Source organism: Saimiri boliviensis, chromosome 9, assembly GCF_048565385.1.
Source record: "Saimiri boliviensis isolate mSaiBol1 chromosome 9, mSaiBol1.pri, whole genome shotgun sequence".
Taxonomy (NCBI): domain Eukaryota; kingdom Metazoa; phylum Chordata; class Mammalia; order Primates; family Cebidae; genus Saimiri; species Saimiri boliviensis.
This window is the reverse complement of record NC_133457.1, coordinates 18,900,499-18,916,421: the sequence shown is the minus strand read 5'-3', so window position 1 is coordinate 18,916,421 and position 15,923 is coordinate 18,900,499. Positions and strand designations below refer to the sequence as shown.

The 15,923-nt window shown below is 41.2% G+C and overlaps 1 protein-coding gene across 10 annotated transcripts in view; it reads left to right on the top strand.

Moving 5' to 3' along the window:
• Positions 1–15,923, top strand: part of PLCH1 (phospholipase C eta 1) — a 255,169-nt gene that overhangs the window by 203,846 nt on the left and 35,400 nt on the right. For all 10 annotated transcript variants that reach the window (XM_074405538.1, XM_074405537.1, XM_074405534.1 and 7 more), the window contains one exon: positions 10,839–10,946. In XM_074405538.1, the coding sequence (XP_074261639.1) occupies positions 10,839–10,946 (108 nt within the window). The remainder of the gene's footprint in view (positions 1–10,838; positions 10,947–15,923) is intronic.

Sequence of the window (15,923 nt, the reverse complement as noted above, 5' to 3'; positions counted from 1 at the left end):
CACCAGTCCCCCAAAGTCTTACCTTATTCCAGCATTAACCCAAAAGTCCAGGTCCAAAGTCTTATCTGAGACAAGGCAAGTCCCTTCTGTCTAGGAGCCTGCAAAATCAAAAGCAAGTTAGTTACTTCCGATATACAATGGGGATACAGGCATTGGATAAATGCTCCCATTCCAAAAGGGAGAAATTGGCCAAAATAAAGGAGCTACAGGCTCCATGCAAGTCCCAAATCCAACAGGGAAGTCATTAAATCTTAAAGCTCCAATATAATCTCCTTTGATTCTGTGTCTTAGATCCAGGTCATGCTGATGCAAGAGGTGGGCTCCTAAGGTCTTGGATGGCTCCTCCCCTGTAGCTTTGCAGGATATAATCCCCCTTCCAGCTGCTTTCACAGAACGGCATTGAATGTCTGCAGCCTTTCCAGGCACAGAGTGCAAGCTGTCAGTGGCTCTATGATTCTGGGGTCTGGAGGACAGTGGCCCTCTTTTCACAGCTTTACTACACTGTGGACCAGTGGGGATTTTGCATGGGGGTTCCAACTCCACATTTCTCTTCCACACTACCCTAGCAGAGATTCTCCATGAGGGCTCCACCCCTGTAGCAAACGTCTGCTTGGGCATTCAGGTGTCTACGTACATCCTCTGAAATCTAGGCACAGGTTCCCAAACCTCAGTTCTTGACTTCTGTGCACCTGCAGGCCCAACACCATGTGGAAGCTTCCAAGGCTTGGGGCTTGCACTTTGTAAAGCAATGGCCTGAGTGGTACTTTGGCCCCTTTTAGCCATGGCTAGGATGCAGGATGCCAAGTCCCAAGGCTGCACAGAGCAGTAGCAGGGCCCTCGGCCTGGCCCACTAAACCATTTTTTCCACCTAGGCCTCTGGGTCTGTGATGGGAGGGGCTGCCATGGAGGTCACTGACATGTCCTGGAGACATTTTTCCCCACTGTCTTGGCAACTAACATTCAGCTCCTTTTTAGTTATGCAAATTTCTGCAGTCAGCTTGAATTTTTCCCCAAAAAATGGGTTTCTGTTTTTTCTTTTCTTTTTTTTTTTTTTGAGATAGAGTTTTGATCTTGCTTTCCAGGCTGGAGTGCAATGGTGTGATCTCAGTTCACTGCAACCTCCGCCTCCTGGGTTCAAGCGACTCTCCTGCCTCAGCCTCCCAAACAGCTGGGATTACAGGCATGTGCCAACATGCCCAGCTAATTTTGTACTTTTAGTAAAGACAAGGTTTCACCATGTTGGTCAGGCTGGTCTCTTAACTACTAACCTCAGGTGATCCACCTGCGTCAGCCTCCCAAAGTGCTGGGATAATAGGCATGAGCCACCATGCCCTGCTGGATTTTTCTTTTCTATTGCATCATCAGGCTGTAAATTTTCCATACTTTTATGCTCTACTTTCCTTTTAAACATAAGTTCCAATTTCAGGTCATCTCAAGTTCAAAGTTGCACAGCTCTTTAGGGCAGGGGCAAAATACCACCAGTCTCTTTACTAAAGCATAGCAAGACTGACCTTCGCTCTGGTTTCCAAAAAGTTCCTCATCTCCATCTGAGACCACCTCATCCAGGACTTCATTGTTCACATCACTATCAGCATTTTGGTCCAAATTATTCAGCAAGTCTCTGGGAAGCTCCAAACTTTCCCACATCTTCCTGTCTTCTGAACCTTCCAAACTGTTCCAACCTCTGCTTGCTACCTAGTACCAAAGTAAATTCCACATTTTCAAGTATTTTTAGTACCTTACTCTCTGCAATACCAATTTACTGTATTAGTCCGTTTTCATACTGCTATAAAGAAATAGCCGAGACTGGGTAATTATAAAGGAAAGAGGTTTAATTGACTCACTGTTTCTCAGGCTTAGCAGGAAGCATGGCTAGGAGGCTTCACGAAACTTACAATCATAGCAGAAGGTAAAGAGGAAGCAGGCACCTTCTTCATAAGGTGGCAGGGGAGAGAAGAGTAAGCAGTGAATTGGGAAGAGCCCTTAATAAAGCCACCAGATCTCTTGAGAACTCACTCATTATCATAAGAACAGCATGGGGTATCTGCCCCCATAGTCCAATCACCTCCCACCGGATCTGTCCCTAGTCATGTGGGTATAATGGGGATTACAATTCAAGGTGAGATTTGGGTGAGGACACAGCAAAACCATATCACCCATGATCTAGATTCTCGGGTGTCCCAGTGAGGATGTGTGTTCGGGGGGTGGACTTTCCTCCCTCACACTTTGGACACTCACAGTTTTTTGACGGTCTCACAGAGCTTGGAGCAGCAATTCGCTTCCTTCAAAGGCTCTGTGAACTCTTTTGGTTTTCCTGGTATGTTTCTGCAATAGTTCTTATAGCACAAATTCACGGTGTGAGTCTCCACACGCTGTTCCGTTGTCCAACTGCGGGCTACGTTAGTCCTGACTCCTAGCTGCCGTTTTCCTCTGGCATCTCCATGTGTCTCTCATTTTCAATAAAAAACTAGAAATGTTTAAGCTTAATGAGAAAGGCATGTTAAAAGACAAGACAGGCTGAAAGCTAGGCCTCTTGTACCCAGGAATTAGCCAGTTTGTTTATGCAAAAGAAAAGTTCTTAAAGAAAATTGAGAGTGCTCCTCCAGTGAGCCAATGATAGGAAAGCAAAATAGCCTCATTGCTGATAGAAAGTTCAAGTGGTCTGACAGATGATCAAACCAGCTACAATATTCCCTTAAGCCAAAACCCAACCCAGAGTAAGGCCTTAACTCTTTTCAATTTTGTGAAGACTGAGAGAGGTGAGGAAGCTGCAGAAGAAAAGTTTGACTTACCAGAGTTTGGTATATGAAGTTTAAGGCAAGACTCCATCTCCATAACATAAAAGTGCAAGGTAAAGCAGCAAGTGCTGGTGGAGAAGCTGCAGCAAGGGATCTAGAAGATCTGGCTAAGACAATTGATGAAGTCAGCTGCGCTAAACAACAGATTTCTTTTTGTTTTTGGAGATGGAGTATCACTCTGTCACCCCGGTTGGAGTGAAGTGGTGTAGTCTCGGCTCACTACAACCTCTACCTCCTGGCTTCAAGTGATTCTCCTGCCTCAGCTTCCTGAGTAGCTGGGATTACAGGCACACACCACCATGCCTAGCTAATTTTTGTATTTTTAAGTAGAGACAGAGTTTCACCATCTTGGCCAGGCTGGTCTCAAATACCTGGCCTCAGATCATCTACCTGCCTTAGCCTCCCAAAGTGCTGGGATTACAGGCGTGAGCCACTGTGCCCAGCCTAAACAACAGATTTTCAATGTAAACAAAACAGCCTTATATTAGGAGAAGATGTCATCTGGGACTTTAGTAGCTGGAGAGGAGTCAATGTCTGGCTTCAGAGCTTCAAAGAACAGGCTGACTCTCTTGTTAGGGGCTAATGCAACTAATGACTTTAAGTTGAAGCCAGTGCTCATTTTTCATTCCCTAGGGCCCTTTAGAATTATGCTAAATCTACTCTGCATGCACTATATAAATGGAATAACAAAGCCTGGATGACAGCACATATTTTTACAGTATAGTTTACTGAATGTTTTAAGCCCACTGTTGAGACTTACAGCTCAGGAAAAAAAGGATTCCTTTCAAAATATTACTGCTCATTGACAATGCACCTGGTCACCCAAGGCATCTAATGAGATGTATAAGTAGATTAATGTTGTTTTCATGCCTGCTATACAACATTTATTCTGTAGCTCATTGTTTTATGTATAATTTTGACTTTCAAGTCTTATTATTTAAGAAATATACTTTGTAAGTCTGTAACTGCCATAAATAGTGATTCCTTTGATAAGCCTGAGGAAACTAAATTGAAAACCTTCTGAAAAGGATTCACCATTCTAAATGCCTTTAAGAACATTTGCAATTGTTTAAAGGAGGTCAACAGATTATTACTGGCAGAAGTTTAGAAGAAGATGATTCCAACTCTGATGGATGACTTTGAGGGGTTCAAGACTCAGTAGAGAAAATCACTGTACTTGTGTCAGAAATAACAAGAGAACTAGAATTAGAAGTGGAGCCTGAAGATGTGACTAAATTGCTGCAATCTCATAAACAAACTTGAACAGATGAGGAATTACTCATTATGAATAAGCAAAGAAAGTGGGTTCTTGAGGTGTACAAAAACTTAGTTGATAAAGCAATGGCAAGGACTTTGACTCCAATTTTGGGAGAAGTTCTACTGTGGGTAAAATGCTATTAAACAGCATCACATGCCACTGAGAATCTTTTGTGAAAGAAAGAGTCAATCAGTGCAGCAAACTTAACTGATGTCCTATTTGAGAGATTACCGGCCAGGTGCGGTGGCTCATGCCTGTAATCTCAGCACTTTGGGAGGCCAAGGTGGGCGGATCACTTGAGGTCAGGAGTTCAACACCAGCCTGACCAACATGGAGGAACCCCGTCTCTGTTTTTAAAAAATACAAAATTAGCCTGTAATACCAGCTGCTTGGGAGGCTGAGGCAGGAGAATTGCTTGACCTCGGGGCGGGGTTGGGGGAGGGGAGGTGCGGAAGTTGCAGTGAGCCAAGGTCATGCCATTGCACTCCAACCTGGGCAACAAGAGCAAAACTCTGTCTCAAAAAATAAAATAAAATAAAATGAAATTGCCACAGCCACCCAACCTTCAGCAACCACCACCCTGATCAGTCAGCAGCCATCAACATCGAAACAAGACCCTCTGCCAGCAAAATGATTACAGTTTGCCAAAGGTTCAGATGATCATTAGCATTTTATAGCATTAAATATTTTTTAATTAATGGATGTACTTTTTTTTAGACATAATACTATTGCATATTTAATAGGCTACCATATAGCATAACTGTAACTTTTTTATTCACTGGGAGACCAAAATATCTGTGGACCTCTCTTTATTGTGATATTCATTTTATTGGCGTGATCTGAAACCACACTCATAATAATTCTAAAGTATGCCTGTAAATACAATGTTGCCTATGAAAAAAATAAACAGTAATTTTCCATAGACCCTTTTTGCTGAAATAACTTTAGCTGTGTGGCCCAAGATTCCTGCTTTTACAGATGTGAATTACAGAGTTGTTTCCATTCTCCTGGGGCTGTGCAGCCAGATGTCTTGAAGCTGAGAGGTGACCATGCTTCCAATCCAGTCTCTAGCAATATTTCCATATACCATAGACAAATTAATTCTAGAGTGTAACTTCTGCATGAAGTCTATGTAGATCAGAACGGGACCTCGGGAAGACCCCCGGGTCATTCTTCATTTACATCAACATTGGACCACAGTTAAATTGGTTAAGCTATATAAAGTGCCATCTAAATCTATTTTATAATTTTCCTCTGGAGTGACACCATTGAAAAGAGGCCTTGAAAAACAGTGTTCCATTGCATTGTTTTTCTTCCTCTCTACCTGGATAAAATATTTGCTGGCCTGGAAAAATCTGGCCAAAAATATGACTCTGATAATGCAGGGTCTTTTAATTTGATTTTTTTTTTTTTAACAGTCCAGAGGTCTTTTATTTATTTATTTATTTTTAACACCTATTATGCCATGAATTCATAGGGAATAGGTTCCAGCAGCTCAGGCTCCTTCCCATTGGTTCTCACAAAGTGTGCTTCTCTGGGTGGAGCAGGCTGGCGCTTCAGTTGGACCCAGGTACCTTTCTCTTTGGCTTCTTTCTTTTTCTGATCATTTTCCTTCACGCGTTTTAGGAAGCTATCTCGGCTCTTAGAGTGCTTGATGTGCTCAATACGCACATTAATTCTCTTGGCAAGAATCTTGCCCTTAACTTGTTTGTTTACAACAATGCCAACAGCATGCTGGGTAACATTGTAGACCCTTCCAGTTTTGCCATGATAACATTTGTGGGGCATTCCTTTTTGAACAGTGCCCATTCCCTTAATGTCTACAATATCACCTTTCTTATAGATTCGCATATACGTGGCCAAAGGAACAACTCCATGTTTTCTAAAAGACCTAGAGAACATGTATCGAGTGCCTCTCCTCTTTCCCTTTGTGTTCGTCATTTTGGCGAATTACTGGAAGATGGCGGTTCCCTTAATTTGATTTTTAAAGGACTGAAAATTAAGGTGTCTTATGAATACTCTGAAAGGCAGCTTTTTTTCTTTGTTCCCTCACCTCTTACCACCCTCAGATGAAGGGGAATTGAACCTTAGTTCTTTGTCTTTATCTGCTCAGCACCATGTGCTCATCAGTTACACTTCCCTTCCAACCAGTGGTATCACAGTGATGTGTATCAGTTGAGGATTATTATTCTTTTCATATTTATTTTTATTATGTTGAACATTTTAAAAAATATTGATTTTTATACTGTTTCAAAAGAGGGAATTGCTATCACTATATTTTAAATGTCTTGTGTACCGTTTCATCTTGCTGTCTGCCATGGTGCCCGAAACAAAGCTGATTCTGAATAAACAAAGACATTTGACGTCTTGATATCTTGTTTCTGAGTATGTCTGGTCACCTCTTAATTGAGTACCTTATTTCTGTTGCTGCCATATTATAACTACTCTACAAATGTTCCTAAAATAAAGAAAAATAGAAAAATTAACTCATTTTTAGGCACTTTCTGTATCAATAGGACCTAAAATAATATACAGAAATAAATGCCTTGATTCTGATGTGCCTTGTTATTAATGATAAATAAATTAGATCTCAACTTTTTTCTTTTTTTTTTTTTTTCTTTTTTGGTCGGGGGAGATGGAGTCTCCCTCTGTTACCCAGGCTGGAGTGCAATGGTGCAGCTTCAGCTCACTGCAACCTCCGCCTGCCAGGTTCAAGTGATTCTCCTGCCTTAGCCTCCTGAATAGCTGGGATTGCAGGCACTTGCCACCACACCTGGCTAATTTTTGTATTTTTAGCACAAACAGTGTTTCACTGTGTTGGCCAAGCTGGTCTCAAACTCCTGACTTAAGGTGATCCACTTGCCTCAGCCTCCCAAAATGCTGGGATTACAGTCATGGACCACTGTGCCTGGCCCCAGCATTTTTTTTGTTGTTACTTTTTTTTTTTTTTTGAGATGAAGTCTCACTGTCACTCAGGCTGGAGAGCTGTTGCACAGTCTTGGCTCACTGCAGCCTCCACCTCCCAGGTTCAAGCAATTCTCCTACCTCAGCCTCCTCAGTAGCTGGGATTACAGGCACCTGCCACCACACCCAGCTAATTTTTTATGTTTTTAATAGAGATGGGGTTTCACCATGTTGCCCAGACTAGTCTTAAATTCCTGACCTCAGGTGATCCACCCACCTTGGCCTCCCAAAGTGCTGGGATTACAGGCATGAGGCACTGCGCCCAGCCAGCCCCAACTTTTTAATCTTACAAATGCCCTTCTGTACATTAAAGAAAATATTTACCCAAATTTCAATTGCTTAGTTTCTTAATATAGATTTTGTTTTCATTACATACATGATTTACCCAGCTTTGAAATTGTCACTAGTGCTAAGGACCCAAGGTCAAGAGCTTTGGGTATCAAGGAAGGTGCATTTGATACTGGGAAAGACATTTCTCCGAACATCTGACTAAGCTGGTAGCCCTGTAGAGAGAGGAAGTGGATAAGGAGGGTATCCAGAATTCTGAAAAGGGTAAGAGTGGTATGGAGAGCAGGAATACTAAAAGTCACTGAAGCGTGAGTTTAGAGATCAGCCTGGGATCATATTTAGAAGTTTATCCTTACTTTGGCTGTCAGGCGTGCCAACATCCTTCCATGTTTAAGGAAGTCTCCATCCATTTGTTTTAAGGGATCCCCTTAGAGGAGCTCAAAATTTGCTTTTACAGCCTTTCCTAGAGCTAAGGTGTGGGTACATCATCTAGAAGCCACCAATCAAGTGAACCTGTCCCAGACATTGAAGCAGAAACTACAGTAGTAAAGTGGGACCAAGTTGAACCCATCCTGGTGGGTGGAGGGAGTGGGGTGGACATGTTGGCAGCTACCTTTAGGGCCCACAGGCAGCACTTCTGGAAGTGGTTCCTGATGTCTATTGTGTGGATGATGGCATGAAAGCCACTATCTCTGTGCTTAGTTGTGCTGGGAATGGTATCTTCAGAAGATTTGTTCTGCCTTATAATTTTGGTAGGTGGTTATGTTAGGTATCTATTGCTGCATAGCAAATTACTCCAAAATTTGGCAGCTTAAAACAAACATTGAATATCCCATAGTCCCTGTAGGTCAGGAACCTGGGTGTGGCTTAGCTGGGACCTCTACTCACCATCTCTCTTGAGGCTGTAATTAAGGTGTCCTCTGGGGCTGTAGTCATCTCACGGCTGGACTCAGGGAAGCTCTGCTTCCAAGATTACTTTAGTGCTTGTTGTTGGCACATTTCGGTTCCTCTCAGGCTGTTGGCTACTGAGGCCTCTCTCACTTCCCTGCCATGTGGATCTCTCCATAGCACAGCTTAACACCAGTGTGTGTGTGTGTGTGTGTGTGTGTGTGTGTGTGTGTGAGAGAGAGAGAGAGAGAGAGAGAGAGAGAGAGAGAGAGAGAGAGACAGACAGACAGAGACAGAAACAGAGAGACAGAGAGTGCTCCAGGAAAGAAGAGAAGTTTGGGGAAGCAAGCAAGCAAGAAGGTATAGTGTTTCTATAACCTGATCTCAGAAGTGACCTTCGATCACTTTTGCTGTACTCAGTTTATTAGAAGTGGGACACTAGGTCCAGGCCATGCTCAAAGGGAGGGGATTGCAGAAGGGCATGAATACTGAGACAGGAGGCATTGGTACTATTATAGAGGCTACCTACTATAGTGGCTTGGCCTGTTAGCCTCAGAGCCTGGTTCTGCCCCAGCTCCGACCCTCTGATTCTGGAAGCAATTCAATATTTTGGTGATAAATATTCCTTTCTGCTTGCAAGGAAAAAGCCTTAGTGATACAGATAGCTACCCTTGAAGCCTTTCTCAGGCCCCTGGGCCTTACCCCCTGCTGCTCTTTTTCGTTTACATTTACTGTTTTTGAATATGATTTGGGAAATGCAGGAAAGGAGAATGTAAATTTCACTCATAGTACTATTACAAAGAGATAATTACCCTTAATAATTGACCATATTTGTTTTTAGACTTTTTTTGCTATTTTTAAAAAAATCACTGAGATAATATTACATGTCTAATTCTATAACTTGATTGTCTTACCATCTTAGAAGAATGTTCCCTATGAAAAATCCCCTGATTTTTAAAGTGTGTACTTGAGTAAGTCAAGAGTGGCCGGGTCATGGGGGAGGTGCTCAAGCTGGGCAGGAGTCTCCCTGCCTTGTCTGTGAAAGAGGGGCTTGGGGCCTTAGTATTAAAGACACATGTAACCTGCTTGGGTGAATAAGCTGCTCTGAGGGACATTGGCATGCTTGTTGTTGTCTTGGTCCCTTTGGGCTGCTATAACAAAACCACCTTAGACTGGGCAACTTATCAACAACAGAATTCATTGCTCATGGATCTAGATGCTGGGAAGTCCAAGATTAAGGTGATGGCAGATTTGGTGTCTGGTGGGGGCCTGTTTCTCATAGATAGTACCTACTATTTGTCCTCACATGACAGAAGGGGCAAGGGAGCTTGTTGGAGCCCTCATGACTTAGTCACTTCCCAAATGCCTCACCTCTTAATATTGTCATATAAGGTATTAGCTCTAATACATGAATTTTGGGGGATACCGACATTCACACCATAGCAGTTGTACATAATGGGATGGAGTCATAGTTGTTGTGATGAGTCATCTATTCTTTTTTAAATTTTTAATAAAAATAGAGATGAAGTTTTACTGTCTTGCCCAGGCTGTTCTTAAACTCCTAGCCTCAAGCAATCCTCCTGCTTCGGCCTCCCAGAGTGTTGGGATTACAGGCACTAGGGTCACTAGGCTATCATGCGCAGCCAAGTCATCTATTTTTTGTGGGGCTTCACTTTGTCACCAGGCTGGAGTGCAGTGGTACAAACATAACTTACTGCAGCCTCAACTTCCGGGCTCCAGTCATCCTCCCGCCTCAGTCTCCCACGTAGCTGGGATCATAGGCACATGCTACCATGCCCAGCAAATTTTTTTATTTTTTTGTAGATACAGAGTCTTATTTTGTGGCCCAGGCTGGTCTTGAAATCCTACAGTCAAGCGATCCTCCCATCTCAGGCTCCCAAAGTACTGTGATTACAAGTGTGAGCCACTGGGCCTGGCTCCAGGTTCCAAGTCATCTATTCTTGAATAGAAGCCTGGTTTGAGTTTTTTAACTATAGTATCTCTAATTAATTATATTTAATTGAAAGTAATGAGACTTCCCTTTTTTGAAAGTCTCTACTTTCCCTTATTTTGCCCCTAATTCAAACTATCTGCTTTCTACTCAGTGTAATGATTAGCCAAATATAGCACATTTTATTTTCATTTTTTACTTTTCAAAAATGATTTTTAATTGTAGTAAAATACATGTGACCTACAATCTACCTAACATCTTAACCATTTTTAAGTGTATATGGTAAACTGTTTTTAAGTGTGTTCAATAGTATTAAGTACATTCACATTGTGTGCAACCAATCTCCAAAACTCTTTATTTTGTAAAACTGAAACTCTATACCTATTCAGCAACAATTCACCTACCTTCAGCCCTTGGCCATTACCATTCTACTTTCTATCTCTATGAATTTGACTGTATGAATTAGATCTAAATGGAATCATGCAACACACTTGCTTTTATGTCTAGCTTATTTCAATTAATGTAATGCCTTCAAGGTTCATTCATTTTGTCTTAAAGGCTAAGATTCCATAGTATGTACATATGTATTTTGTTTATCCTTTTATCTGTCAATGGATACTTGGGTTACTTCTACTTTTGGCTATTGTGAATTTATTCTTATTTTTAAATAGGGTATTTTATTCCACTTCAGGGTAAGAAGTTGCCTTATCACCTTGGGGATGATGCAGAGGAAGGGGAAGTTTCCGATGAGGACAGTGCAGATGAAATTGAAGACGAGTGCAAATTCAAGCTCCATTATGTAAGTTGCAAGCATGACTATATTTTTTATCTTTGATATGCTGTATTAAAATGAAGCTCCAAGTTGCTGCTCTGTTGGAAGCCTCATAATTACTGTGGCTGTGGTGTAGAAAGGATATTCATTGAAAATTACTTTGTTCACTGGCACACAGACAGTTGAGTATTTGTTGAATGAATGAGTCAAGGATTCTTGTGTCTGCGTGTTAGAAGGAATTTTAGTGATTAATTCATACAACCCTCTCTCCAGGGATAAATTTTTTTATTACAAATTCAAAAATCAAATTGTGGTTGGAAATGTTTCTGTCTTTGATAATAAAAGCTGGCTTTACTTTAGCATTACCTTCCCCATCTCATGCTAGCAGCCCCACCATGCTCCTTGTCAAGGCTGGCTGGAGGAACCCTATCTGCATGTATGCCTGCTTCCCTGGGATGCCCATCCCCTCTCTAAGAAAATGTACCTTGAACCAGAGGGATTTCCAAGCCCTTCCAGACATGGAACTCTTGGCTAAATCTTTAATTTGCCAAGTCTTCAATAAAGTGGCATAGAGTATATACTTACTTGGTATGTCAGCCCCTTTTCTAGATGAAGGAGCCTCCTTTGTAGGAAAGCATCATTTAGCTAGGTGATCCAAGGGAAATACAAACCTGAGGGAAATGTAAGACTTAAAAAGATGCCTCACTGTTCCTTTCTATAACTCATGTGACTGCTCAAATCACACAGCACGGCCGGGCGCGGTGTCTCAAGCTTGTAATCCCAGCACTTCGGGAGGCTGAGGCGGGTGGATCAAAAGGTCAAGAGATCGAGACCATCCTGGTCAACATGGTGAAACCCCGTCTCTGCTAAAAATACAAAAAATTAGCTGGGCATGGTGGCATGTGCCTGTAATCCCAGCTACTCAGGAGGCCGAGGCAGGAGAATTGCCTGAACCCAGGAGGCAGAGGTTGCGGTGAGCCGAGATCGCGCCATTGCACTCCAGCCTGGGTAACAAGAGTGAAACTCCGTCTCAAAAAAAAAAAAAAAAAAAAAAATCACACAGCAACCTGAGAGTAGCACACACTGATGATAGTATGGTATAGAATTTTATTTCTACATAAAACGGTTAATCCTCTAGATATCAGGACTATGATTCTGCCCTCTAAAAAAAAACAACAGAGAAATCTTGTATAAATTCTTGTGATTTACACCATTGCCCTGAATTCAGTTATGACATTGTTAACAACAGTTCACTCTTCCAGATAATTCTGTGATGCCTTTCTTGTAGTTGTGAAAATGAGCTGGCATTATTTTCAAAGGGGAAAAGAGCTTAATGACAGCTGAAGTCTTCCAGCTTAATGACAGCAGACACTTCTTTCTTGGCTTTAATGCCCTTTAAATGGGCTAAATGGAGAAGATTCAGCTTGAAGTGGAAAGGAAAAATTACAATCTATATTATTCTCTTGTCTTTTAATAGTTTATATTAGCAAACTTAAATGCCATTAATTAATAGGACTATGGTTACAGAAAATCTAAATAGATTTATATGATTGAATATTATGTTATGTAATTATACAGTTAATATTTTAAATGGTTGCTTTCTTCTCTTCTAGGTATTTATTTTTAAAATCAATTATTTATGATTATGGATAATTTAGCTTTGTTTTGTTTTGTTTTGAGATGGAGTTTCACTCTTGTTGCCCTGGCTGGAGTGCAATGGCATGATCTTGGCTCACTGCAACCTCCACCTCCCGGGTTCAAGTGGTTCTCCTGCCTTAGCCTCCCTAGCAGCTGGGATTACAGGCATGTGCCACCCAGGTTAATTTTGTATTTTTAGTAGAGATGGAGTTTCTCCATGTTGGTCAGGCTGGTCTTGAACTCCTGACCTCGATCCACCCACCTCAGCCTCCCAAAGTGCTGGGATTATAGGCATGAGCCACCATGCCTGGCCAATTTAGTGCTTTTTGTTGTTGTTTTTCAGCATTCCTTTATAAACCAAATTTTTGTCTCTAATTTTTATCATTTTGTATTTTGTTTCCTAGATCTCTTGGTTGCCAGCCATAATGTAGATCTGTCATTCACTCAGCTACTTCATTTTTCTTCTGTTGCCAGTGAGCCCTCCAACTTCCTACATTCAATATATGTAATTATGCAAAAAATAGTTAGCTAGAGTCTTATGGGAACAAAGAAATAATTTCACCTGTGAAGCATCCAACTGGATTCCTCTTTTCTTTACTAAGAGTAGTTGATTTCTAGAAACTCACATCAGGAGATGGTTTAGAACATGATTCCATGGAGTTAGATAGTGTCTTTCATTTGAATTCTTTGGTTTGGCCCTAAGTGAAAGTAGAGCACCTTAAGTAGAGCACCTGTAAAGGTTTACAGGTGTCTCTTTGTTATATTTTGGCAGAGGAAAGAAATACATCAACATTGGAGAAATATTTTGTAGAAGTTTTTGCTTTACCATTTCAAACCGGTTTTTGCTATTTTTGAGCTTTTCTGAGAAAAGACAATGCTGTGTTTAGAAAGCCAAAGTGTTATCTTATAATCAGACCATTTATAGTCCTGTTGTCAGCAGAGAGCTCAAATGCCTGATCTGAGTGGCAAATTTATAATAAATTGCCTGATAAATGAAATGCCTGATCGTATTTCTGTAAAAGAGGGTGTACTTTGGATCGTTTATGTGAACCAATAATTATCTTAGAGGGAGCTCTTAACCTTAGTTTTAAATTGACAGAATGTGGTTAGATTTATAAGTTATATCTGAATTATTGTAATAAGCACAGATTTTAGCTTTGCATTTATTTACACTGGAACACCAGCTCTCATGAGGTCATGTGAAATTCATTCGCACCTTCAATAAACTTTTATTAAACGTTCCTGTTGAACATGTGCTCATCACTGTTGTAGGTATTGGAGAATATATCAGTAACAAAATAGAAAAAAATCCTTGCCTTCATGGAGTTTACACATCAATGGGAGAGGAATAAGATAGACAAGAAACAAGACACATAAGTAAAATATGTGGTGTGCTGGACAGTGATCAGTGCTAAAGGAAAAAAGGGTGTGTGCGTCTGTGTGCGTGTGTGCACACTTATGCATATGTATGTGAGGGATCTGTTGAAGTTGCAGATGGAATGTCCAGGAAAGGCCTCACAGGTAAGATGCATTTGAACAAAGAGCTAAAAGAAATGAAGAGTTAGCCACACTGATACCTGAGGAGAAATGTTCCAGGCAGAAGGAACCCCAAACACAAAGGTCAGAAGTGGGATTTGAGGACAAGACTCCTGTTACTTTTAGCAAACAGTTTAAGACATACTGTAAGTTTTTTGCTTATGTAATAAATGCTTCTGTTGTTGAATTAACTAAACTTTTTAAGCTTCTACCACATGTTATTTTGTGGCTCCAGCCATAGAGAAAATCTAGCTCATAATGGATAAGCCACAAGGTAAAGACAGTGTGTTCAGTGACCCAAGAATCATACAACTCAGAGACACAGAGGACAACTTCCTTTCAACCACAGAGTAGTAATCTAACAGAATTAATTCTATTGATTCTGTGAGGTACAGACACCATTATTCATCTTTATGGGTCTTCCAGTGTCAGTGTGCTCTACACACTTTCCACTTCCGTATTTCAACTTCACTAATTTTTTTCTGCTTCTGCTGAGTTACATAATATCTTTTTTCTTGTGCTCTCTAAACCTGTTTAGCCAGCTTCTCAGTCATACACATTAGCTCTTTTTCTCCTACATAAAGCTCATCTTATAAACACCAAGCCTTCCAGCAAGTTCTAAAGGAGTCCTAGTGCAGTGACATGTAGCAGTTTTTGTGTATCTTTCACTAATCATTTTAATCATTTTCCTCTTTCATCTTTTTTCCTAAGTCATTCATTTTGTGCTTTGAGCTGTCTTAAGAAGGATTTTGAATCTTGGTTTAAAAGATATCAGCACTCAAAGACGGAATGAGTTACCTCTTGAGGTGGTAAGGTCTTGCTACTGAGGGCATTTATTGAGTCAAAAAGCCCACGTGCTGGACATGCTGGTACATCCTGGCAACAAGGGGTAGGGAATAAAAAAGGTGACTTGAAATCTCCCTGGAAGGTTCTAGTTGTTTCTAAGACATAGTTTATGATGGGTCCTTGAACAGAAGAATATGTTGTTAAGTGAGCTAAAGGAGTAGGCAGGAGACAGTAGAGGACAGGAATAAACACACAGATTCAAATGGCTGAGAAGCAGCTGTTCTTCAGCCAAGACCTTCAGGTAATGAGCTTGGAAAGTTGTAAGGCACTCAGAAAAGGCCACAATATATCATTCTTCCCATCTTTGGACTTTAGCCAAAGGAAAAAAAAAATTGAGGGAGATGTTGAAATACTTGTTAGTTTTGAGTTTTTTTCTTTTTTTTTCTTTTTTTAAGCAGAAGTCCTCAACTTGGGCCACACATTGGATGATGGGTAGCTTTTAAAAACCCCAGTGTCCGGGTCTTGGCCCAGAGATTCTGATATATGGGTCTGGGGCATGGCCTGGGATTTCTGAGCACTCCACTGGTGATTGCAATGTGTGGTGCAGGTAGAGCACCACAGTTTGGAAGTTCTCTCTGAAGGAGCAGCACCCAATGTCTCCCCTTTCCTGTATCTTTCCAGCCTGGAATGATGGTCATGGTTTGGGGCATCCTTCTGTGTAGTAAGCCATGATTTAGTTTAATGCTGGAGACAAAATGAGAATGTGTTTAAAGTACTTGTGGTAGAGAGATTACTAGATCAGATTTATCTCTCAGAAAAGGGAATTGGGAACCCTGATTACTTCTCTGGTAGAAACTACCCACCATATGAAATGACTGCTATCCTCTGACCCCCAGCTACAGTGTCCTTCCTCATCCACTGGCCCAGAGAACAAAAGAGCGAGATACATATGGCTTTCAGCTGTGGTCCCTGCTGCAACTGCACGGTGCCTGATAGGTCTCCAGGTCAAGTGTCTGTCTCAGCTTCCTTTCAGTAGTGCTTTTG